Source organism: Amblyomma maculatum, chromosome 8 (genome assembly GCF_055883805.1).
Source record: "Amblyomma maculatum isolate TAMU_Amacu chromosome 8, ASM5588380v1, whole genome shotgun sequence".
Classification (NCBI taxonomy): domain Eukaryota; kingdom Metazoa; phylum Arthropoda; class Arachnida; order Ixodida; family Ixodidae; genus Amblyomma; species Amblyomma maculatum.
The window spans coordinates 88883031-88908821 of record NC_139351.1 but is presented as its reverse complement, the minus strand read 5'-3'; the positions used below and the strand labels follow the sequence as shown (position 1 = coordinate 88908821).

General features: G+C 43.5%; 1 protein-coding gene, 1 long non-coding RNA gene and 1 pseudogene across 4 annotated transcripts in view; 2 read left to right on the top strand and 1 right to left on the bottom strand.

Annotated features, from left to right (window-relative positions):
- The first annotated feature begins 5543 nt into the window (after nucleotides 1-5543).
- On the top strand, nucleotides 5544-17200 carry LOC146181742 (uncharacterized). Of its 3 annotated transcripts, none has more exons than XR_014700282.1 (4): nucleotides 5544-5691; nucleotides 6287-6322; nucleotides 10534-10594; nucleotides 16912-17154. It is a non-coding gene; the product is annotated as an uncharacterized LOC146181742 (long non-coding RNA). The 3 variants fall into 3 exon arrangements; XR_014700283.1 differs by lacking the exon at nucleotides 16912-17154 and adding an exon at nucleotides 13956-14255 and having other exon boundaries at nucleotides 5545-5691; XR_014700284.1 differs by lacking the exon at nucleotides 5544-5691 and adding an exon at nucleotides 5722-5814 and having other exon boundaries at nucleotides 16912-17200.
- Nucleotides 8977-9941, top strand: LOC146181743 (uncharacterized; annotated as a pseudogene).
- Nucleotides 17201-19265: 2065 nt separating the features above from the next.
- Nucleotides 19266-25791, bottom strand: part of LOC146181741 (acid-sensing ion channel 4-B-like) — a 52670-nt gene continuing 46144 nt past the window's right edge. The window contains exons 9-10 of the mRNA XM_084575841.1: nucleotides 23199-23268; nucleotides 19266-19418 (exon numbers count right to left, since the gene is read on the bottom strand). Coding sequence (XP_084431967.1) covers nucleotides 19266-19418; nucleotides 23199-23268 — 223 coding nt within the window. The remainder of the gene's footprint in view (nucleotides 19419-23198; nucleotides 23269-25791) is intronic.

Below are 25791 nucleotides of genomic sequence, written 5' to 3'. Positions count from 1 at the left end.
AGATCATGTTAATGAGTCTGCGCCATAAAATGAGTAAAGATCGCAGAGTCAACACATGCGCAGAATGAAAGATTTGTTGAATGTGATGCTGGCATTATGCATAACATTCCCTTGTCGTGTGGAATGAGTTATTTGGGCCAAACTGGCAGGTGTGTGAACATGAGTTTAAAGGAACACCGTCATGATATAGGTAAAATCACTAACCCTGGAAACCTTGAACCCAATTGAGCAAAACACAAACGCAAGCCAGAATTTAGATGAACCACCATGTTAGGCCGTTCAAACGAAAGAAAAGAAAGAAAAATAATACGAGCGTTTAATATATGGGAAGCTGGGGAAGACAAGTGCGTAAGCACACCGTCAGTTATACTAAAACGTCATGAGATAATGATAATAAAAGAGCGTAGTGCGTGGGGATGTGACACTGAGCAGTGAGAGATATCTTTTATCAGAGGCTGCGCGTTGACTATTTTAGATGTAACCCTGTTATAAAGAAACCATAGTTGTCAGTGCGTGCTTGTCCTGTGTACGTCAGTTTTCCTGCTTCCCTGTGTGTCTGTTATAGAGTAGCGCGCAAATTTTTTCCGCAGTATGTTATTACTACATTCAAAAGTATTACCATGTTTTCAATTTCCGCGACATGTTATTACCACATTCCGAAACTCATTTTGGAAACGAAGTAAAATTGGAGGAAAACTTAAGATTCGCCTCTAAGGGTATGACTGGATATCATTAATGCTAACTGTTCCATTTGCCCGTGCAGATGCGGGCATTGTTCTGTCTTTCCCAATCATTGTCATTATGCGAAAACCCATGAAGCATGCTTATAAATACGACAGCATAGCTCCTGCGTGTGAGTCTTACTAGATGGACACTCTCCACAACGTGTGAAGTTTCTGTTCCAAGTCTCGTATCAACGAAGTATTTGCCGCGAGCGCACAGAGCCCTTGCCGATTCTTGGTGCGGAGCCATCACCGCCTGTGCTGTCAGCCGTCCCACATCATGCGGAGTGTGACGTCACACCATGCGTTGCCCAGTCAGCGACCTCCGCTCAAAGCTAACTTGAAACGGTGCATCTCGGGATTTTTTGCCTCTCTTTTCTCGCCGCGAAGGTTTTATGATAATTGCGTGATATACGAATAAATGCTTTTATAACCATTTGGAAGATATTCTAAGGTTCCTGCCGCAACTTCATTACAGCAGTATGTGACCTTGGTTGTAACTGTTGATGGTCAGCAGGGTGACTTGGATTCATGTGGGCATAGAAAAGCCCGCCTTGAAGCGGCTGAGGTGCGCGAATCGAATAGGTCAGCCTTCCCAACTAACGCTTGCTCTCTCCTAGTGCAATATAGGTTAGAGTACGGGTACCAGAGAAATAATGCCGACAGCGCAGAAAGACAGTTCTTTGTAATATTTAACACCTTTCGTAAGAGCCAAAACACCGATGAATAGCTACAAACAGAGCGCGCAATCTTTTTGGCAGTGTAAAGCCTCGCTTCGTTCCGTGCAGAATTCATGTAAGTTTTCGTTCGCTTCCCATCAGATCTGAAACCGGCGAATTATCTATAATGCTGTCTGCAGGCCCTCCATGGGCGACAAGCGTTTTCGGCGTGTTTCTTCGTGGCCATTGAGGGCCTGACAAGGCCAGCGCACCATAGCAGTCTACGTCACGACTACCGGATGGTTGATTAATGGTCAGCTTATTGTTACAGGGAAGACCCACAGTCCGATAGCTTTTGTCGCGTTTCATAGGCACTTTTGCGCCCCGTGACCGACGTCACACACGAAGTTGAGTCCGTTCATCCGAAGTCCTCGTCCACAGCGCCACTCTCCGAAATTGTGCAAGTGTCCAGTCTGAAGCCCTATTATGCACGTTCTATATCACCAACGTAGAACGCACCGGGTCTGTGCTTTTCCCGAAGGGAAAGGGGAGGAGGGGGTGGGGGTGGAGGGGTAGTTTTACTTAGCAGTATTCGCTGGTCCTGCTGCAGAAGATGATGAAGTGCGACAGACTGCCAGAAGACGACGTTGAGTGTGGTGAGATCTGAGCTGTCTTCAACGTTAGTTGTGCGCACAGCTAGCAGACTGTGGATCTTCCCCGTAACAATATGAAGTGGCGTGAGGTGCAACGTTAAATGTAGGAAGCGTGTACAGGGGGTCTAAGAAATAACTCAAGTTACCGACATTCTAGTCAAAATTAAGAAGAAATAGCCATGGGCAGGACATGCAGTTCGGAGAGATGATAACCGATAGTCTCTAATAGTAACCGACTGGATTACAAGGGAAGGTAAGGGGGGGTGGGGTCGGCACAAATTAGGTGGGTGGATGAGATTGAAAAATTTGCAGGGGTCAAGTGGATGCAGATAGCACAGAAGCGGGATGACTGGAGGAAAAAGGGAGAAACTTTCGCCCCGCAGTGGCATAACCCGGCTGATGACGATGATGATGATGATGATGATGAAGTGGTGAGCGCGGATCTGAGTCGAGTGCCGAGGTGTCCAATCACCACTCATGCCCACGAGCGGGGGTTTCATGTGCCGATCATTTATCACCCATCCAGTAGTCGTGACGTTCGCTGCTTGGAAAGAGGACGATGCGTCGATCTGGTGGTGAAGGCTTCATGCGCTGAGCGGCAGAACGAGTTATCGATATAGTTCAGCTTGCTGCATCGAATTGGTACGAAATCTTGTACACCCATACTAATCGGCACAGCCTTCTCGAAAGGACCAGAGGGTTTCACTAGGGGTCATGATACCGTTTTGTCAACAATTTATTTCGCAACGAAGCATCAAATAAATTAGGTTTATTGTAACTTCCACGGGAAAGATCTGCGCCTTTGTAATAGTCGCGATTTCGTTGAAGTCGTTACTTTTCAAGTGGTTTACTTTACAAGTAAGGAAAAACTGTGTAGTATTATAACAGACGAGAATAAAAATAACACAAATACTTTCTTCAACTCGTTCATAAGTAATAAATGAGAAGTGCAAGGCAGTGTTGCTTGAAGGTTGTGGTCTCAAACAGCATGTGCAGGAAGTCGTCCTTTCCTCTTTCCTGGTATAATAGGCGCGAATTCAGAAAGTGCATATTGATTCCACATCAATCGACAAATGCTAACTATAACTAATAAAAAAATTATTTCGTTAAACGTTTAAGCCGCACAGCTCGCTGCAGGTGGTTGGCTCAATTATACATCTCCACATGTGATTACAATTTGCGCGTCGCGTCTACTACTGCCGTCCACTGTCAGGTTCCTGAAATGTATTGCTATATTTTCTGACTGAAATGAGAAATAATGTATGCAACAGCGCTTCAAAAGGTATCGAAATGTTAAGGCTTTAGATTTCATCGATCCCTTCTTTATGGATTCCAAGGTTATAACAAGCGCATTCTTCGCCATTTTGCTTCTCCAAATTCTTGCTTTATCTTGTGGTCAAAGGTGCAGCTTCCAAGCAGGGCCAGGTCGGTTGAAGATAGAGACGGGAATAATAATAAAAAAACAACAACTTAAAATTCAAAAGCTGTACAGACAGTATGATTCTTCAGCTTAAGTGGCGAGAACCTCACTGCAGCGAGAAAGCATTCCGTCGCCTTATCAGCTCTTTTCCTGAGGAATGTATTACGAGCTCTTAAGATGAAGTTTATAGTTCTCATCCCATGTTTCCTTTTAGCGCTGATTGTTGCCTATAAGGAGTAAGCATGATGTGTCTTCTTTACAAGTGCTATCTTTCAACTGTTTCAAAACGGCAACCGAGAGATATAGATTCAAAGGAAAATAATATTCCAAGAAACTTTTTAAGAAGATAAAGAAGAGCTGTGGAGCTCTGCGCCGCTCGTTCATGGCTCTTGTTTCGCTTCTTCTGAGAAATCGTCTTTGGCTCACGAGAAAAATAATGTTTTGTAACTGCACATACATACATACATACATACATACATACATACATACATACATACATACATACATACATACATACATACATACATACATACATACATACATACATACATACATACATACATACATACGTACGTACGTACGTACGTACGTACGTACGTACGTACGTACATACATACATACATACATACATACATACATACATACATACATACATACATACATACATACATACATACATACATACATACATACATACATACATACATACATACATACATACATACATACATACATACATACATACATACATACATACATACATACATACATACATACATACATACATACATACATACATACATACAAGCGTACTCGGTGCCTTAATCGCAGAAACGCTTAAATAACTGCGCTCATTATTTGCATTCAAGGGTATCGTAATCCTTCTTTGAAATTTTTGACGCATCAGAGAAAGCCGTCCCGAATTTGTTCTGCTGCTCGCAGCTACCATACTTCCATCATTGTTAGCCACACTCAGAGCGACATCACGAAGTGAGACTTTACGTTCCAGCTAGAGAGTTTGGTGCTTGTTGGAACGACACAAAATCCTCGAATAGTCTTCGACAAATGAGCAAACCACTGTTCGTAACGATCACGGTGTTCGAGTCGCCACAATGCACAACGTCGGTTTCTGCAGCGTCACTACATCGGAAATTGAAAAATATAGTGGGGCTATAAATTTCTAACGGTTCATCAAAGGAGAAACTGTGAAGAAAAAAAAATTAAAACACCATAAAAAGAGAATAAAAGCTCCCTGACTCGAACGTTGCTAGAGAACGTAAACTTTTAATGAGGCGACGTTCTGCCTCGCCAACTGCCTGTGGAGCACAATTCGGTGGAAATGTGATGAAGTTCAATGATAAATTTCGCACGTTTCAATGAAAAATATTGTCGTGAAGTATATCTTTCGCTCAATTATCTCACGTAGCGATGCTCAAAATATTCGATTTTTATATTCCGTTGGTAAAACCTATGCTCAAGTGCACCCTCTGCACAATTATCTGATGCTCACGTATGGCCTTTGCACGAACAGTTGGAAACGTTTATGGTGATATATACCTGAGAACAATTCGCGGGCAATGGATGAACTTATCACACACTTTGTGCAGTTGCCTAGAAAATTTTATGTTAAATTATATCTTTGGGCCGCTCATCTGTCAAATATGTTTTTCCTGGTAATATTTATTTTGTCGTTCACATGTGGAAAGATATGATGATCATAATGTTATTCCCTACCTCACGTTTGCGCACTGCAACAAAACCAGTACTTCGCCTCCACCGAGGCCGCAGCCACTTGGACATGCTCGTATAATCCTGAATCATAATGCTAAAGCAAGTAAAATCAAATTTAATCAATACATAAATTAGAATGACTGCGAACAAAACACTGTAAAGACATAATTTCACGTATTTTATCTTGACATTTATGAAGGCTCATTACGATGTCGTATCTACGTTTCCAGTGCTTTTCCTTTTCTAAATTCCAGTTTGCCTCCTTCATCAAGACTATGTTCTCTATCACGGAGCGCACCATCATGATGCAAGAAGGAAAAAAAAAAGATTACAAACCGCTGAAAAGCACCTACTTTTAATAAATTTAAAAACTGAGACACTAACTACAGTAAGCAAATGTTCTACTGCCTCCTCAGTTATTCACTGACTGACGATTTGTAAGCACCTGGGATGAAGTCGAGAGCTTTGAGCTTCTGTTTTATTTTAGCTTTCATTGTAGAATCAAAGTAAGTATGAATGATCCTTTCTTATAGGTAAAGCAGTTTTACTCTGTTCGCACAGAAACGCTGTCCGTTTGAACGCGTAGCGTTAAAGGCAGATTTCCGAATTTCTCCAGATTCCCTCTCATGGTACTCTTGTTTGGAAGTTCAGTGACCAAGCATGAACACATTTTGCAAACGTTCAATACTTAGGAGGATTAAGTTTCTGAGGTTACGTACGATAGTTCTCATAACCCTATGATTTTCAGAAGTTTCAGTCTTGCAAAGTTCTTCAATGTACTTCTATGGCGTTCAGAACGTGGGCAGTACGTAGACGTGGCGTCGCGATCAGCAAGTATGACAAAGGGCATTGTCTCTTTTCTTTGCTGATTTGCGCCAACGGAGTATTTCATTGATACATGGCAGCTTGTATTACGTTTCAACGTTTACAGCTCACCATAACCTCTTAAACGGTGTTGTTATTGTGAATGACTAACTTGCAGTCCGTGTTCATATCGTGAAACGCAGCCATCTTGATCAGGGTAGCAGTCGGGAGTGACCTTCTTTGTTCTGTTTTGTGCGTTGAGTCTGTGCTCTGAATTTATTATATCTTTCTTTGCAGAGCCCAGTCAACTACGCGGGTACCGAAAGATGCACGGTAATCCTTTATTACGCGTAGTAGAAGTTCTGTTAGTTTTGAGTCTAGGATTTTGCGTTATTCTGCATGACGAGTGTATATCTGTAGTATATTTGCGGTCCTTTGCTTGCTCACAAATCTTTCCTTGCAGTTCAATGAAGTTGCTCCACAGAAGGCAGAGGTTCCTCAGAGAGAGAGAGAGAGAGAGAACAACTTTTATTTAAAATGCCTGCAGAATCGGTTAGGCTCCCTCCAAGCAGGGAGGACAAGCTTTTACCGTCACGCGGCGACTACGTCAGTCTCGTGCGTTGTGCTCCTTGAGGTCTTGTTACGTCCCTCGCTACTTCCGCGGGTTCGAGAGGGCCGCCGCCCCCTTCTTGGGGGTGCTGCCCCCCCTCTCCTCGGTTTCGCTCGGTCGCTGCCTCTCTAGAGCTGCCGAGACCTGCTGGACGGCCTTGAGTTGTGTCTCTTGATCACAGCTCCTCGTTGCAGCCTCTAGCTGCGGCGGGATCGTCGTCTTCTCGCTGGCTTCGCGCGGATTTAAGCTCTCGCTTTTTTTATCCTTCTGACCTTCTGACCTTCAGACAAGGTCAAGGGCCACAAACCAAGTCGATAGCAAATACAACTGACGCTTCTGGTTCTCGATGGCTACTGTAGAAAAATAGGGCTGCACGACCTTGAAGATTTTTCGCGATAATTTACATAGATATGACTAAGTGCGACTTGTAAGCTGACGTGTAAGTTGACGTGTAGAGGATTGACTCACGATTCAATGCAAGAACCTGCCTTCTTTCCTATTGCCATGATGTCTGCATTTTGCCTACTATCGTTGCACTTAGTCGGCGAGGTCAGAATATGCGACCGAGTAGACAGCGCATGGGCGCAACTTCTAAATTTAGTCACAGGATAATGAAGGCGAGCTTTGGTGATCAGCTTAAATTTTCTCTGCTTATAAAACCTGGGCTGGCTTGAGTGATGGGTAGTCATTAATGTTGACCTGCATTTTATATTCCGTCTTTTGTATTCAAGTAAGTGCACACTTCTTCACTATAGTCATACATTCTATGTGTAATACCTCCTTTTCTGAGCTTTAGGACGCTAAACGCTACTAACCAAACCAAACCTCCTTTTCAGCATGTTTTTCTATTTGCAGCTTTCCATGCCGATACACTATAGATGGTTTTGCAGAGAAAAAAAGCTCTACCGCTGCGGGCGTACGATTAAGATCGTTAGCTCGAGTTTTGCAGAATGTGATACCATCGTGTGCATCACGAAACAGCTATTCGTTTGGTACCACCGGCGTTTCTCTACGGCTACTGGTGCGACCTTCGGCAGGCCCTTGCGGGAGAACCAGTAGCCGTAGAGAAACGCCGGTGGTACCTGGTTCTCCCGCAAGGGCCTGCCGAAGGTCGCACCCCATCACGGTTTCGAAGACCAAAGGTCGTTTCTGCGAATCCCTCACACACGCTAGTATCTAGATCGAAAAACAATTCTGTGCACCATATCGTGCCGATTCGTTTGACACCACTCAGAACCATGTACCTCACAAGCGTGGACCACGATTTGGCCGCAATGGTGATTGTAAGTGGCGACACACACACCCATTCCCAGGTGGAGAATATAAGGCTGGTCGATAATATACTAGGTAATAGGGTGGAGGGTGGCTGTTCCTGGCCCTACGGGGCTGGGACGGTAGGTTGTCGCCGCTTGCGGCGGGGGCTAGCCAGCCACTGAACCTTTATCTGTTGTAGGCCGTCATTGCACTCGCCACCGCTTCGATGGTGCACTCCGCCTGGGTGGCGCAGTGGTTACGGTGCTCGACTACTGTTCCCAAGGACGCGGGATCGAATCCCGGTCTCGGCGGCCGCTTTTCGATGGAGGCGAAAAGCAAGGCGCCCGTGTGCTGTGCGATGTCAGTGCACGTTAAAGAACCCCAGGTGGTCGAAATTACCGGAGTCCTCCACTACGGCGTCTCTCATAGCCTGAGTTGCTTTGGGACGTTAAACCCCACAAACCAACCAACCAACCAGCTTCGACGGTGGACGACGGCTGTTGCGGCGCGTGTCTTTCTCTCCCTCTTCTTTTTCTTTCTTCCCTATTTTCTCTTCTGTCCGCACAAGACAGCGGAGGTGGCTCAGCTACACAGCCAATAGCAGGCCCGTGCATTTTCTTTTCCTCCTTCCTACAGCCACAGCCAGGGCTGTCCCCTCAGCCCTCCTTTATTTAACATTTATATAGAGACCCTTTGTTTGAAATTACTCAAGAATAATAGCATTCAGAGATTCAATGTACCAGCAGCCGAAGTAAAGCTTTTAGCATATGCAAACGACATCGCTGTTTTTACCGATGATGAGGGGGTCATAAGCCAAGCTGTCAAGTGTTTGCGCGAATTCAGTCGCGTCACCGGTAGTGGAGTTAACTGGTCGAAATGCCTCGGACTTTGGCATGGAAGGTGGTCATCTACGCCTGAACGGTTTGCATGTGTGCCTTGAACGACGACACCAGATAGGTACTTGGGAGTTCCGCTTACGGCTTACCGTGACAGTGAACAGTATTGGAGAGGGCAGGCTAAAGAGATAAATAATAAAGCTGAAGAGTGGAGAGGGACCAACCTATCAATTTTTGCAAGGGCCACAGTTTGCAATTTGTTCTTTATCAGTAAGCTCTGGTATGTTATGCAGGTGTTGCACTGTTCTCGGTTAAATATTCAGAAACTGCACAGGAATTTCGCTGTATTTGTCTGGGCATCTGAATGGGAGCGCTGCAGCCGGACTAACTTGTTCAGACGAGTAAAAGATGGTGGGCTAGGATTGGGCGACCTGTTTTTGCGACAGCTGGTCAGTCGTTTTTTGTTTTTTAGAGACACGACCGACCCGTTCTTACGCACCGTATGCCAAGTCAGGCTGAGGCGGCTGTTACCGGAGTACGTGGTTTCAACGGAAGATTTTTCCGCAGGGATTAAGGGCTTTTATAGAGAAGTCGTAGCAAGTGTTCGGTTCCTTTCAGCGCGGTTCTCAAGGGATTATTTGTCTACAGTAAAACGAAAGAAATTATATCGTGCATTGTGTGACATTATGTTCCCTGTGCCTTTGTACAAGGCCATGTACGATGGAGGCCCAGGTGCAGATGTTTTAAAAAGGGTAAACAGAATGCAGGTGACGCCAGGAGCAAAAACCTTCTTTTTTAAATTACACACCGGAACCTTGCCGGTGAAAACATTTTTGGAGAAGAAGGGATTATTCATACCCTGAGGATCACACTGTTTAATATGCAGGAAGCCAGAAACCATAGACCATGTTTTTTTGCACTGTTGGGAAGGAGTATATTTTTGGGACGTATTGCAAAGAACGTTAACGAAAGATTTTCCTCTAGACCCGCATGACATTCGGTACTTATGCGTAGAAAGTGAGGATGGGGTACCATTTGATTTAATTATGCTCATGGGCGTCCACTGTATATGGGGCTCAAGAATGGCGGGTTACCATTGCGATAAAGATGCACAGACTACCAGAACTTATTTTCGGGAAAGCGTGGAGAGGTATTTGGCAATCCAGAAAGCTACAGCAGAACATTCCGAGTGGCTCTCAAAGCTAGAGCCTTTGTTGTGTATGCGTGAATTTTAGCGTGTCATATGTAAATAGCGTCTGTAAATAGCATTTGAGTGATTTTTGTATATTTGGTTCTCGTGTCAAGACCAGGCAATAAAGAAAAAAAAAACAACAACAATAGGTAATACAGCGGTGGTGGTGGGCCTCAGTCACGTGGCTTTGGGGAATCATGACGTCCCACTTGGTGGACCAGGTGGGGGGCTCCATTGTATGGGTAGTCATGTGGTAGCTAAGGAATTATTTGTAATGCTGTAGTTATGATCGCGTAATTTGGCCGCCATCTTGATACTGAGAGCGATGGAGGAACGGAAGAGAAACCGGCAAATTTCAGTAGTAAGCGCTAACGCTCTTAAACGTTACCGGCTTTAAAGTACCTGCTTCAATATCTGTTCGTACGTTTGGCAGGGTGAAACGTTAGCTTTAGCAGTTGAATAAAAGTTTAGGACCTTTTCTATTTAACGAAGGCAGAGCTTACTGGAAACTAGTTGGACCTCCAGCAGTTTCGTTCTGTTCAGTTACTGTCCTGAACAGACACATAGTGACGCGACTTCAAGGAACCGTTCGAATTTAGCATCGAAATAAGTTTATGCTTTCTGGACATTCATTCCAACCTTTTGTTTTCAGACTTCCCCAAGGTCACTGGTATTTACCTGGCTGGCTGCGTCACCCTTACTGTCCTCCTAGAGTAAGCGTAATTCGGAGCTACCTCGGTTCTTGATAAAACTTCTTAACAGCGCTAAAAATGCTTCTACGTTTGCCTCGTGCTCTTGCTATAATCTCTGTATCATTGCAGAGGCCGGTTGAGAAAGCGTACCCCATTTAGGGGCGAGATATTTTAGTCACAATGTAAAAATTTCAAATGTGTATCGAGATATCACAAAAAAAAATTACTGAAATATCACCTGAATAATATGCAATTTGTGTTGGGCGCACACTGTCTCGATCTTCACCGAACGGTATTTTCAGGCTCCCGATCATATTCTTTATACTGGGTCCTGGTCTGAGGAGTCGTTATGGGAACGAAATAGTACAGTTACGTTGTTTGGTTACTTTCGCGTTTAAAACAAGCAAGTAATGCATTAAAGAGGTTATTTCAGAGTGGCCGCAAATTTTGATTTTCAGCTGAATAAAAACAAAAATTTCAGCGCTCATTTCAGACTACACTGAGTTATTATGTGTGCTTTATATTCCGCAAAAGTCCAGTTCTTTTGTATAGTCAGATTTCATAATGTTTTGGTGGAGTTCACAAATGCCACGCGACGCCTTAAGTGGAGCAATGAGGGAGAGTAGAACAGCTTCCCGCTCACATAGTGTCACAAAGCGTGGGACACGAGACGCTGAGAAATATTCTGCAACAATGACGACCAACAGTGATATATCCAATCGTGGTTCGGGCACACCTCTACCAAGTTTTTTACCACCCTTAAATTGGTTGCGACTGCGGCTGGTGGAAAGTCTGGTTCAGAGCGTATGTTTTTATCTTTTCGGGGGTGATTTCTCCCATTAAGCAATCCAAGTTCAGAGCCAACATACGTTTTCGGTCACCGGTTACTGCACTTGTGTCTGTCGTCAAAGAAACTTGACATTGCCTTTAAGCCAAAAATGGACTCATAAAGTTTCGCTTTCTTGGGGCTGCTCATATACACTGACACTACGTGTCTCCTACAAGTACTTCTGTGGAATATTAAAATGTACAGACACATTGTCTCTATTTTATTGCCTTGATTCCTCGGTGTGGTTCAGTTCTGAAAAAAATCAGATGTCAGCTTTTTCATTTGTTTTTTCTTTCTAGATTTCACTCGTGAGAGCTATACCTCCGATTAAAAGAGGCTTATGAGTTGTGGTAGATAATTACGCTAAGTGAGGACGTTAACTTATAGGACTGGTAAATAAATAATCAAAGCAGCTATTACAGACGTGATAAAGAGAAATGATGAAACTAGTTGGTATTTGCACGAGGCTTTATTGAGGCCAAGTTTAAAGCAATGCAAGTTTCGAAGTTCACATTTACTATACTCGGGGACAACTTTCTGTGGCAATGGATCCAAAGCTACGAGGGCGGGGCTTTCCTAACTGTATTACTACGCCATGTAGTTCCAAGTACCTGGCTTCGGCTGCGGTTTCGGCAACGCGCATGACGTACGCTGTCAAAAGCAGACGAGCGATACGAGCGCGCGCAGAAATGGGCGGAGAAAAGCGGCCGACGCATCCCACCCGGCCCCGCCTACGCTCTTGCGCTTTACGAGATTGTCGACAAGCCGCGCAGCCATCGACATGAACGCTGTCTATTAAACTCCCACTGTACTGGCTAGTACTGTAGTTTAAGCCTGATACAATAATAAGCTTAATAGTTCCGTAATGGTTTAACATTCCAGAGCATCCACTGCGAAATTTCTGGAGGCACTATATGCTTGTGCGGAGTGAGCTGGTGCGTTTCGGCTCCGTAGCTTCCACCACATTGCCACAAAAAGTTGTCCCCGAGTATAGGATATAATAACCACGTGGAGTAATCCGGTGTACGTACCCTTGTGCCCACTTGAAAGATATATCCTTAGAACGCAGCCACAGTGAAGAACGCAGAGTAGATAGGATCGGTAAGAGAAATGCTGGTTCTCAGTATTTATGTACTTGTACAAAGGAAACAGAGTGACTTGTCGAAAGAATCGCTTTCGGCGAGATGACAGTGATTTGGGATGCAAGATCATTGTTGGAACATTGAAAGAAAGTTTATAAAGTAACACTAAAACTCGTCCGTGTGCTGCTCGATGTCAGTGCACATTAAGGATCCCCAGGCCCCGCCGGGGTGGTGCAGTGGTTACGGCGCTCGACTACTGTGCCCAAGGACGCGGGATCGAATCCCGGCCTCGGCGGCCGCTTTTCGCTGAAGGTGAAAAGCAAGGTGCCCGTGTGCTGTGCGATGTCAGTGCACGTTAAAGAACCCTAGGTGGTCAAAATTTCCAGAGTCCTCCACTACGGCGTCTCTCATAGCCTGAGTCGCTTTGGGACGTTAAACCCCACCAACCAAACCAAACCTAAGGATCTCCAGGTGGTCGAAATTATTTCAGAGCCCTCCACTACGGCCCCACTTTCTCCCTTTCCGCTTTCACTCCCACCTACATCCTTCCCCTTACCGCGTGGTTCAGGTGTCCACAGAACAAGTGTGACAGACACTGCGCGTTTCCTTTCCTGTGAACAAATTATTGTTATTATTATTGTTTCGGAAGGTGTCCAAAAGTAATGAATAGGAATTTGGGGAAATAAAACTAGTAGACAATAATTCAGGAAAGGTTGAAAAATACCCTATCTATGTGCACGACTACCATAAGTATACTGAAATTAAATCACAGTTTTATAGCTATCGCGGGGCAAAGAAAGTCATTTTGATGACCTTGAGCAGAGCACCTACTAAGTGAACGGTATATTTTGGGGAAGGCAGTACTATTAGCAGTCTGCAGACGTTGAAACGGAAAAATGAACGCTTGTCAGGATCTTGCTTGTGCAAAACGAAAAACGAAACGAAGCAAGCATATGTGCATAAAAATCAGTATTCAGCGCAGATAGCTTAGTGTACAATAAGTGTGCCTTCACCCCGAAGACAAAGCAAAACGACCAATCCAGCTTTGTGTGTAAAAAATAACATCTTATTTACTTTGTGCACACGTTTGCTACCGTTCTATAAGTACGCATCTCATGTGTGCTCCCACAAAATATCGGCACAATCTAGCGTTTCTCTATAATTTAGCAAGTAATTCTGCAGAATGATTTTGTTATTGTGATTCAGCTATTAGTTGGCTCATAAAACCACAGAATTCGCGTCGCTTGAATAACAGCCTTAAAGAAGCTGCGTTATTAAGCCATTGCATAGATACATTGGCTTCTAATAGCGTAATGAGAGTGTAATGAAACAGCATTGATATACACCTTTTTTTAACTAGAAGTTTTGATGTTTTCTGAAATTAGAAAAACAATGTAACACGCTAAACACTTTTCATTTCCTTCCACTTCGTAACTACTGCCGTGTCTTTCTTTTTTTTTTTTTTTTTTAGTGTCGTTTTAGAGATAAGGTAGGCGACCTTTGCGCTCCGGATTGTGTGTGCCTGCCGAACCCACTACTGAAGGGAAGACCATATGCTTGCATTTGGTCACCAGCACGCGGATAGCTACGGCACAAATGCGCACGATGACGTCACGCTACTTGGAAATTCTCCAGAAATAAACGTGTTTGTGCGCTTCTTATTAGAAATTAACACTCCGATATCAATGAAATTATGGCGATGGGTAGGGCCGAATTGTTTTGAAACATGAATGCCCTCACATCAACGACAAATAAAGGTTTGGTTTGACAATAATTCATTTCATGCTCTTTTCCTGAACAGATGCTCTTTTTACTAACAGTATGCATTGGCACAGTCTTTGTCAAAGTTTAGATCCCAGAGGGTTTGCCTCTGAACACTACTGTATGGGTCGTAATGCAATCGCCGTGATGGATGGATGGATGGATGGATGGATGGATGGATGGATGGATGGATGGATGGATGGATGGATGGATGGACGGACGGACGGACGGACGGACGGACGGACGGACGGACGGACGGACGGACGGACGGACGGACGGACGGACGGACGGACGGACGTACGGACGGGTGGGTGGATGGATGGATGGATGGATGGATGGATGGATGGATGGATGGATGGATGGATGGATGGATGGATGGATGGATGGATGGATGGATGGATGGATGGATGGATGGATGGATGGATGGATGGATAGGTGGGTGGGTGGGTGGATGGATGGATGGATGGATGGATTGGATGAATGTATGGATGGAATATAGGAGCGTCCCCTTTGAAACGGGGTGGTAGCAGTTGCTATCATGCTCGTTTTTCCCCCTGTACCCTAATTATTATTTTAGATCAGTTAACTATACCATCATTCTATTTATTGAATGATGGTATAGTGATGGAGGTATTACTAACATTATGCCACTTTTCTGCTTTTAGGCCACCAATCTTGCAATCGGTTTTGCTAGCTTCCCCCGCAGGTTCATTCACCCGGCCACTGGCATCCCTAAACCCCAGGGCCTCAGGAAGAGTGACTGCGCCTGCATCGACTTCCGGATGGATACCCACACATTCGAATATAAGATGGTTACATGAATGTTACAGGAGCGCCACCACGCGGATTAGAAGCATACACGCTGTGTCTAAACGTCTGACAAAGACTACGTAGCAAGAACCGTAGTCCGACAGCTCAACCATCTGGTATTAATTTCGGTCTGGGTTTGAAGGACTTGGTATGCGAGGCATGAGGCCCGTTCTCGGCAAGTTGCGGCGAGCCTCGAATGCGAAAGCATTACATGCCCCATAGAAGCTGAAATTCGGCGTGGCCAAAAAACCAGCGATGTCGGGAAACGTACGAGAAACTGACTACGTCCCCCGAGCTATACTCTATAGCACTAAAACTTATCGACAACTGTTACATTAATCAATACTAATAACGCCAGTAATAAATAATATTAACAACATCTAACAACATATTGCTAAAAATAATAATTACAGTGTGTAATTAGAGTGACGTGGCAATAATAGCGCTGAGTAATTAACACGCGTTAATATTACATAATTAGCGCTATTACACATAATCATCAATACTAACTGCACTGATATCGCATCATGATCTCCCATGCATCAACGATTACGTTCTTTACAGGAAGGCACTATCAGCATTTATATTTGTTCATGCCGCAGACTAACCGGTGATGTGTCTTGTTCTCTCTGTTTACACTTTGGTTCGAAGTGATAACAACTAGATCGTGCTTTCGTGTTCTGCTATGCCATAAAATGATCTCCTTATGTAGTTGCTTTTCTATTTTACTCTTTTTTTCATTGTCTATGTACCATTTTGTATTGTGTGCCTTTTCGAACTGTACCTATTATTTAGTTTTTTCTTTCCTACTCAGGTGTTTGTTGCTATAAGTACGTTAATAACTTTATTATTTTGTTAACAATTGTTCTAATTTGGTCATTATTACTGCTTTATATAATGTGATTTTCACTGTTCTAGCAGATGTCATCGGGTATTCATTTTTTTTGTATCACTGTATTTCACTCCCCTCTTCAATGCTTGACATTTGACTGTATGTAAGATAAATAAAAATGAATAAATAAATACAATAACAACACTGGAACTCACAACAAATGGTAATGCTCACAAAAAAAAAAAAAATCCATTCGCCTTAACCGCACACAAATTTCTTAATCCAGCGCTGATCTTGCATTCTTTGCTATTCGAAAACTGCGCTGCTAAGCACCGCTCCTGAAGCATTCACGGAGAAAAACAGGCATATAATGCGCTGTAGAGTTACCTAAACGAGTTTGACAAGCATAAAGCAGAGCTACCGTGTTTGGGGCATGCAGTGGAGCCGTGGATTGTGTAATTTTTCACGGAATTGAGTATTGCATCCTAAGGGCTTTATGGACAGTCAAGAGCGTGCTTCTCTCAAGATGGGACAGCGATGCGCAAAGGAGGAAGACATTTTTTTTTTTTCACAATGATAGGAACACCAGAGCTCTTCAATACTACCAGTTGCAAAACTTCCCATACGGCCCATGTATCAAAATAACGGCAATTTTGATTGGTCGAAATTCGGGTGTATACGAATGGTGGCGCCGCCCGCGGCCGTTAAGGAAAGTGCGTCTGAATGGCAAATTTTCATATTTTTGATAAATGCAGAACCACTACGGAAAATAAAATTAGTCTCTTTGGGACGTTAAACCCCATAAAACAAATAGAACAAACATTAAACGCACAAGCCCTTACAATGGCTACTAGCAGGAATATAGGAAAGAAAATTTAATGAACGTTCAAAACCGACATTTCAATTGGCCAACGTTTTCACGACTTGCCTGAGCACAAACCTCGAGCTAGAATTAAAACTCCTTTCCGCTTCTTGTTTTCTTCCTCTGCGTACCTGCTTCACTCCCCTTTTTGTTATATTTTAGTGCCCTCTTCGGAAGAAACCAGGCGACTTCTGCGGCCCGGACTGCGTGTGCGCTTTACCTGCGCCTGGACAGCCTCAGAAGCCGCTTGCCTGCATATGGTCTCCTGCACACGGATAGCGACGATACAGACCTTCATTGAGGCGTCAAGAAGTCAGAGTTTCAATAAAAAGCACATGTCCGCGCGGTTTGTTCCTACAAGGCGAACACTAACAAGCACATATGAAGCAAAAAGGGCTCAATTCTTCAAACATACACGATACTGAAAAAATTGTACGAGGCAATAACCTCACATTTTCTCACACAATCTCACTCATTTCACATAAGAAATTACATACAGTTTGCATATAATTGCATAAGGTCTTATAGTTTCTTGTACATTATCATAAATCATGTACGATATTTTATGATAATGATGTGCACCGTATGAGAGTCTATGCGATTAGATGAGATTTTATGAGGTTATTGCCCCGTAGAACTTTGGTTTTTCAGTAGCCTTGAGGCACTAATGTTATCAGCAGAGAAGGTTATGTACAAAGAGGCAACTCAAAAATTCTTATGACGATTGTCATTACTGCGAAGTTCTTGCGAGCAAAGGTCATTGACACGTGGATGGAATTCCCGTTTCTCGTTTGTCGGGTCACATGTGTGCGTTGAGCTTCGTTCAGAGTTATCGCTTGTAGCGTCAAATGAGCGATGGCGCATGCGCTTCGTATGTCATTGCGTTATTAAGCGCTCACGCGAATTGATCAGAATGAAAAGTAGAGTAGCGGCGGCACCGTCTTTGAGTAGTACAGCGCGCGTCATAAGTAAAATACGGGGGATTTTGTGCACCGCAGCAGAATTTACTGGAGAGGAGAGTTCTTTCACGCAGAATTACGCCCAATGTCACCTTCGGGGTGGCTGCGCAAGAACTGAATAGCATGAACATGCATCCTCCCTGGACAGAGTAGTGAGACCTGAAGGAACACGTCATCTACGTAGCCTTAACTGCACATGAGCGTCTCCATGGCCCATAAATCCCGACATTTTCCATCGCCAACAGATTGCGTTAATGTATAACACACACAGGATACTACGTAGACGAGACGACCGCAGTCTACCTGGTCTCGTATGTGTGACTTGTACGTTAGCGCTATTAGTTGTTCATTTAAACATCAACCGATTCGCCCATGCAACAAGCACTTCTAAGGCCCCGAGTACAACAAATGTTTATGCCATGCTTAACGAAACCTCCACTCTGCATAAATAGGTTCAGCCTAGTTGCACCACAGATAATTTTTATTGCATCTAGGAGCGCCAAGTGCTTGAAGATCACTTGACAGGAGCGCACTCAATGGCGCGTTTTGGTAGACGTGGCTACTGATAGCACCTGGCCGCTCAGTTTCGCTTTCGACCACGTACAGCCTCAAAAATTCCTAGCGCTCAGGGGTGACGAGCCTATGTGGGCGGCCTTTAATTAGATTTGCGTGTTGTGTTTAAAGCACTTTCAGTTTACACGTGAATTCACGTTCACCGTCAGCGATGTAGGGTTTTGACACTCCCGCGTGATGTCACGGGGTTGTTACAAAACCGGGTTTCTGGCCTCCACGTTTTCTGGACAACACCGAATTACATCGCGGTCGAGCTGATAATTCCTTGTTTGGGCTCAAGTTATGACCAGAGTTTGTGGTAAGTTCTCCATTTAACTGCGAGTAAATGTGTAAACTTGTGTCAGCAATCAATAATGTGTTGGTTTTCAGGTGATGTGAGCAATGTAGCCTTTACCCTGAACGCGTTAACAAACAGCTTTATTTGTAGACAGCATATAGGTGCGCGTACAAAGTGCTTTGTCAAACCTGGAGTGGTTAAAACAGAATTTCTAAACACGTGGTGCAAATATATATAAAAAAAAAGAAGTAGTAACATCAGCAGTGAGAGGCCAGAGAGGAACGAGTTTACAAGTTTGTTGGTTCTACATGCTGTTGAAACAGTGCAAGGGACGGGACACAAGGAGCTTCCGTCTGTGTCTTTTTCTGTTTCACTCCTTGTGTCGTCTCGTTTCGTGCGCTGTTTCATCACCAATAGCGTGAGGCAGTTTTATTGTCATGCAGCTTAAACATCGATGGTATTCTCTTCTAAGGTCATTTAGAAAAAGTGCTCTGTCAGTAGGCCTGAGAATTGCTAGAACCACCAGATAATTTGCACGTAGGTGCGAAACATTGATAAAATCAATGTTATTTTTGTTAAACTTGAGTAGTAGCTTCAGTAACGACATAAAAGTATGTTTACATTGGGCCACTATTATTTCTGCCTTTACTTAACCAAACGTGCACATAGCGAGCGGGGAACGTCAGAGCCCTTGTACCGAGTACACTTCATTCCTCGAGGACATGCGTGGCAGTCTTGAAGGACGTGACCGCACGAGCGACCGCTGTGGCCACGGTGTCAATAACACTGTACAGCATCACGAAGGACAGACCTAAGTAGATGCCCATTGTTCCGCCGATGTTGGTCACCAGGCTGGAGAACTGAGTTCAAACAACAGACAAGATGAAAGTTCAGTCAGTATAGGTGCTGTTACTACAATATACAGCGCTGCTACTAGAGTTTAGCAGCGCGCTCACAATTGTAACCTCAGAAAGTTGCGCATCTACTAGGTTACAGAAAACATGACGTTCTTGCATATCAGCATATATGCACCAGTTCGAGCTTGTTTCCCCAGTGGCTGGCTGGCTTTAACGAGAAGAACGAGGATGCGGATTTCTGTTATTGAACACTGCAGGTGTAGATAATTAGCAAGCGAATTTGCCTGCTTTAAGCAAGTTCATCATTGTTTCGGCGTGCTCTGGTGCACTTGTTTTGCACAATATATTGGCTTTTCGCTTCTTCCTAACCTCTCTAAGCTTCAGTGAAGCAACTACAAGCTTTAAGTTTTAAGATATTGGAATTTCGAAGCTATCGGGTGAAACATACATACAAGATGCGTTTTGCAAGCCAATTAATGTTATTCGAAAGAGCAGCTTGTGTCCACCTTGTCATAACACACATTGTTGGAATGGATTCTAAACAACCCCATGATTTGTGCAGTATAGTCATTGCTTCGTTATAACAGTACGTGGCCGTTCCAGCAACTGCCACATGACAGTAAGCTCGATTGCAACTTTCTATCACTAGTAAAACAAGGCTGGCGCTCTAAGTGCCTGTCACGTAGAAGAATACGCCTATACCAACCAAATATAATAGCCATGCCAACACTCCCGTGTCTTCCATTCCGCAGCCTTCGTGGGGTTCAAGTGTATAAAAGGGTTAGTGTAAGAGTAATGTTCAAGATGAGAGAGAGAGAGAGTCCCCTTCTAAGTTTTGAGATCCAGATTCTACGCATTGATGCTGATTCGAAACCCGGTAAACGATGTTTTTATTTATTTATTTCCACAATACTGCAGACCCTCATTTAGGTCCAGGCAGGGAGGGCAGAATTATCTCAATAAAAAAGCAGCTGCATAGTAAAACAAAGAGGAAAACAAAGTTGTACATATATATTCTAAAATTGCTCGCAAAGTGCATTGTCAAAATCAACAACCGATATCACTCGTACAGGCAGGGCATTCCATTCGTCAATTGTTCTCGGAAAAAAAAAGAAGAAAAGTTTAAAGACGTTAGTATGAGCGAAGTATGGTGCTAAAGTGTGATTATGATGATGACGAGTTCTACGCGTTTCTGAAAACCGCACATAGGGGGTTGAAAAGATGCCTAGGTTTCCATAAATTAATTGGTGAAGGAAGGATAGGCGGGCTATCTTACGTCTTACGCAGAAAGCTTAAATATTTTTTGCTGCCATTAACGAAGACAGCGAATCAGTTTTGTTGTACCTATTAAATATAAAACGTGCTGCGCGTCTCTGTATTTTTTCCAATTCCCTTTTGTCTCTTTTTGAATGGGGGTCCCAAATCATGGCGGCATATTCGAGTTTTGTCCTTGTGAGCATATTGTAGGTTAATAGCTTGCAGCTGCTAGACGAGCCCTTAAGTTTGTGGCGAAGAAAACAAAGTTAACGCAATGCTAAGAATTTGATGTGGTCTGTGTGGTCATTCCATTTTAGTTGCGAGTTTAGTACAATGCCAAGATGCTTTTACCTTGACACTTTAACTGAATCGCCATTAATACAATAGCTGAAGGAAAACGGATTTTTCTTCCTTGTTATGCAAAAGAAAAAGCGAAAACGTTCTACTCTATTATTGTTCGCCGTTTAGCGATTTCGTCACAGAGTACAAGTTTCTATTTGGTTTCTCACACAGCTTAGAGCATACTGGGTACAACATTGGTTTGCGTGAATGGCTTGTCTTATTAAAAATGCCCAAACTAAGGTTTCGATAATGACCACTTTCTGGTCAAGGCAAATTGTTTGCGATTTTCATTTTTCTCCCTCTTAGCAACAGGAAACCGACGAGCCCTCGATTCTACCAACTGACCATAACTCATTTCTTGGGTCTTGGGGAACCTCGAGATCGACGAACCTCTGAAGTCATTGCTTAAATTGATATCGCAGATGGTAAAGGACACAGTTTTCCCCCTAGTTTTCTGTTTGCATACATTACGTTCAACCGAAGCCTTTTGGGTGCTTTCAGACTTCATTTTAAAGTGATACACACAAGCGAAAAATCCAGCTTAGTTAAATTTCTTGATTTGCATTGAACACCACGATGGGCTGAACATAAGCCAAACAACTTGTAGCATCACTTAGCGAATTATGATATACCATAATGACCGAATTACTTGAAAACGAACCGATACCTAGCTAAGTTTAAAAGGATGCACGGTGTAATATAAATTGTTTTCCTGTTTAACCTGAATAAACCGAGTCACTCAGTGTCACAGCGTACTCAGCCTGAGCAGACTCTCAGGCTTGTGTACTCCTCACCCTTATGCATAGAGGAAGCTACATTTTCGCACCAGGCTCGCTGCCTCTGATCGCCCGACCCAGCGGTGCTGATCATTTAAGTGAGGTCTGGCTTGACCTGTGTAGACCAAACATTTCGTGGTGTCCGGCTCAGGACCAGTGAAACATGGAGTCAATAATCCATAATTTGGCTTTGACCTCGAGCACTTGGTCCATGAAGTGCTCTTCTTTGTAACGTGGTTCATGTCCCTCTTACTGTCTTCCACCGATTCGTTTTTTTTTTATGGATTTCAGAAACTGGCTGCAATGCCTCTGTGATTGAATAACGTCCACGTGGGATCTGTCGTATTTTGCTTGGATAGCAACCCAACGTCTTCGCAAGGCTATGCAGACGTAGTTGAACTAAATCTAGTGGTACCACACTAGACAGCAAGATTTGCCCCTGAACTCCAGCTGCGACTCCACGCGGCGAGTGCGGGAAGGAATTCATACGTGCAAACGGTACCTCCTTAGATTATAGGAACGCCGTTGTGAAGTTAGAAATGGAGACGAGAGAAAGAATAAAAGAAATAAGAGTAGAAAGGCAAGAAGACCAAGAGGAGAATGTAAAGAGGAGAGGGAGGCAGTGGAGTTGCAAGAAGGCTGTGCGTGCGTGAATGTGCGTGCGCGTGTTTGTGTGTGCGTATGTGTGCGTGTGTGTGTGTTTAAGATATGCAAGTGTGCTGTCATGGAAGAGAAGAAATTTGGGAGGGAAACAGCAAGGTGCAGTGTTGACAAGCTTCAAAATGAAGGGCGAAGGAAGCCGACTAGCAGAAAAAAACAAGAAGCCGAAAAAACGGAGGCGGGAAATAGAGTGGAAAGGAAGATAATTAAAATTAACAAAAGCAAGAGAAACCAAGGCTGCAAGAAAGAAGACCAGAGGATGAAGGGAGGTGAAGGAGAAATGGAAGAGAATAGTAATTAAGGGGCTTAAGAGGGGAGGGGGGGGGGGGTCTGCATGGGGGACACGCGGACGGCAACCGTTGACGTTGCCATGTCATCACCTCAAATGTTATGACGTGACATTTTTATTGTTTATTACTCCCAAATGCACTCAGTATCAAATCTTGCGTAATTTTACCAGACATCACAAAACTTCCCAAGTGAATTGTTTCACCCAAGTGCACAACGAAATGTGCAAACCTCTTCTCAAGTTTCATTATCCGACCCCCCCCCTCCCTTCAGTCGATATATATATATATATATATATATATATATATATATATATATATATATATATATATATATATATATATATATATATATATTCTTTATTAAAAATAGGAAATATTTATCCTCATGATATCCGTCCCTAGAAGCAAGTTGGTGCCCCTTCAATAAACTGGGCAAGCGTGTGAAAGAAGCTGCTTACGGGAAATTGAGCGTAGCGCCGACGTTTCTCGATTTTTTCGTCCAGGTAGATTATCAGCTTGGCCATGGTCCTGGTGCACAAAGATCGAATCACGTATTACAGAAAATATGCATTCCTGACGTGCGTCGCATGAGACAGCCATTGAGGAGAGTATTGTTTCCCATTCTGAACAGCACACTGATAGACACTATCCTAAAGGAGATGCCTTGATGACTGTCTATGAAATTTTCAGTGATCCAAGTTTCTCCCAATATACACTTGCATTTGTGTACTTTAGTGCAATAGAATTTTTCTCAACGAACATGTAAACCCATGAATATGTATTCCGCCCAAAACGATTTAAAAACAAAAAATGTGTGACGGGTGAATAAAACAGTCTACAGACCTTGTATAAACTGTGCGCATGAATACCTGTAAAGACGCAATCACCGTTTCCAGTTGTAAACATGCTTAGAGGTTACAAAGAGATGCCTTGTGCTATATCCCTAATATAATCTACAGCTCCAAATACCCCAAACAAGCAGCTATTTGGTAAGATATGTATTCTAGTATTCTTTCTTTTTGGTATATGAAAAATTGGAGCTGAATATTTGTCATACTATTCCTATCATGTACCACTCCGCTTTGGAGTGCCCCTTCCCCCAATCGACCTCTCGTCCTCAATACCACACCTTTTATGTGAACTGGGCCCGCCTGCTTGAACGTGTCGGCAAATCATGTCCAGAGGACTCCATCGGAGAAGCGAGCGCTAAAGTTTCAAATTTAATGTTTTTTTTTTTATTTTCCGCCTTATTTTTCAAGTGCTAAGCTACAAAAGGTTCAGCAAGGCTGTTGACTGGGCGAATTGATATCGGTTCATAATAGAAACAATCCAAAAGACGATAAACAGACGATAACCCTTCTGTTTATCATCTTTTCGCTAGTTTCTATTATGAGCTACAAATGTGTTTGATTAGTTTTGCTTCTGCGCTGTAACATTTTCATTAATCAATGAGATTGAACTAAGGAGAATCAGTAATTGATTTGTTAACAATGTCCTCATCCTATGGACCGGTTGTCGAGCATGGTTGAATCTGCTTTTGCAGTACGTCGCTGCATAAAACCTACGCAACGAGACCAGCGTGGGATGTCTGTGTTGTCACTGTTCTTTTTTCTGCTTCAGCTTTTGTTCTGAGTACTCTCAATGAGTTTATCATGGTTCCTGTCTTCAAAGTGTTATCTCTAGGATCTTGTACTCTCTGCCGCAACGTTGTCACGTCAACCTGACTCGGCTAAAATAAGTGTGTGCCCTTCCTAGTAATTTTCATACTACAGTTTAACTTCATTCACCTTCTTCTATCTCATTTGAAATTCTTTCTGAGTTATTTTCGATCCACTCACCTGTTTGGGTACAGCCGCCTCGCCTAGGCATGCATGAAATTCAAAATATCGGAAGAGTCGTTAGTGATAGCGTCACGTATCACGTGCAGTCATGGGAAAACGGTTCCACAGTGCGGTTCGGCGAAAACATTTTATACGAATCCAAGACCTTTTATACGAAAAAGGTCAGCTGAACGATTAAATGTTTTCCTGCAATCTCTATCCCGTAATCTTCTTAACGTGACTGGAAGTCGCAACCAATTTCGCCAGCTCAAACCACGGCCCTAACCAGAGACCTCATTTTGTTAATTTTATTTTGACTAATTATGACTTTAGTCGTGACAGAAGCAGAAGGACGTGTGGAAGGAAATGATCAATTCGATGTACAGTCAACTCTCCGTTAGTGCCACCTCTAGACAGACTACTGGCTGCGGGTTCGCAACGGTTTAGTAATGAAAAAACTATCCGCCACTTTCTCACATTATCAATGAGCAGTTCATTTATCCGTCTATTATAGGCTTATTAGGTTATCGGCGGTAATAACGCGCGCCAGTAGTCTTCGTTTTGGTCAGAAGTGCAAACCATATGACTGCATGAAAGTGCGTTGCTGGGCGAGTTGGTGACTGATCATGGTAGAAGAAAATAGCGCAGGAGACGGGACAAGGATGTAGAAAACACGAGCGCCGACGAACAACTGATCGTTCTTTTTTCTTCCTGCGCATCTGTCGCTCAGTGTTTTCATACGCTCACGCTTTAAACATATTCAGTTGTTAGTCGGCGCTCGTGTTTTTTACTTCCTTGGGCCGTCTCCTGCACTATTTTCTTCTACCATAAACCATATGACGTTTTCCTTCACTCGTTCACCTCGTCGTCATATTGCTTCATTCGTCACCTAGGGCTCATTTATTCAGTCCTTGGTTTATTCAGCCCGTCATTTATTCAGGCACGATGCTATGTTAGAGGCCACCTCCGGACAACGGTACCTGGCGCCCCGATCAAATGCTGATGAATCAATACGAAGAAAAAAAACGTTGAAACATGCAACTCTGATTTATACGCTAAAAAAGGAAACACAGCTGTTGACCACATTTCATCAGCGCTAATTATTTCACCTGATGGGCTGAATACGAGAGTGTCCATGCATGTAGTGTATGACACAACAACATTATTTATTACCATTGGCAGTTCCAAATCCCCATGCAGACACTGACACTGCTCCATCTTTCACAATGAC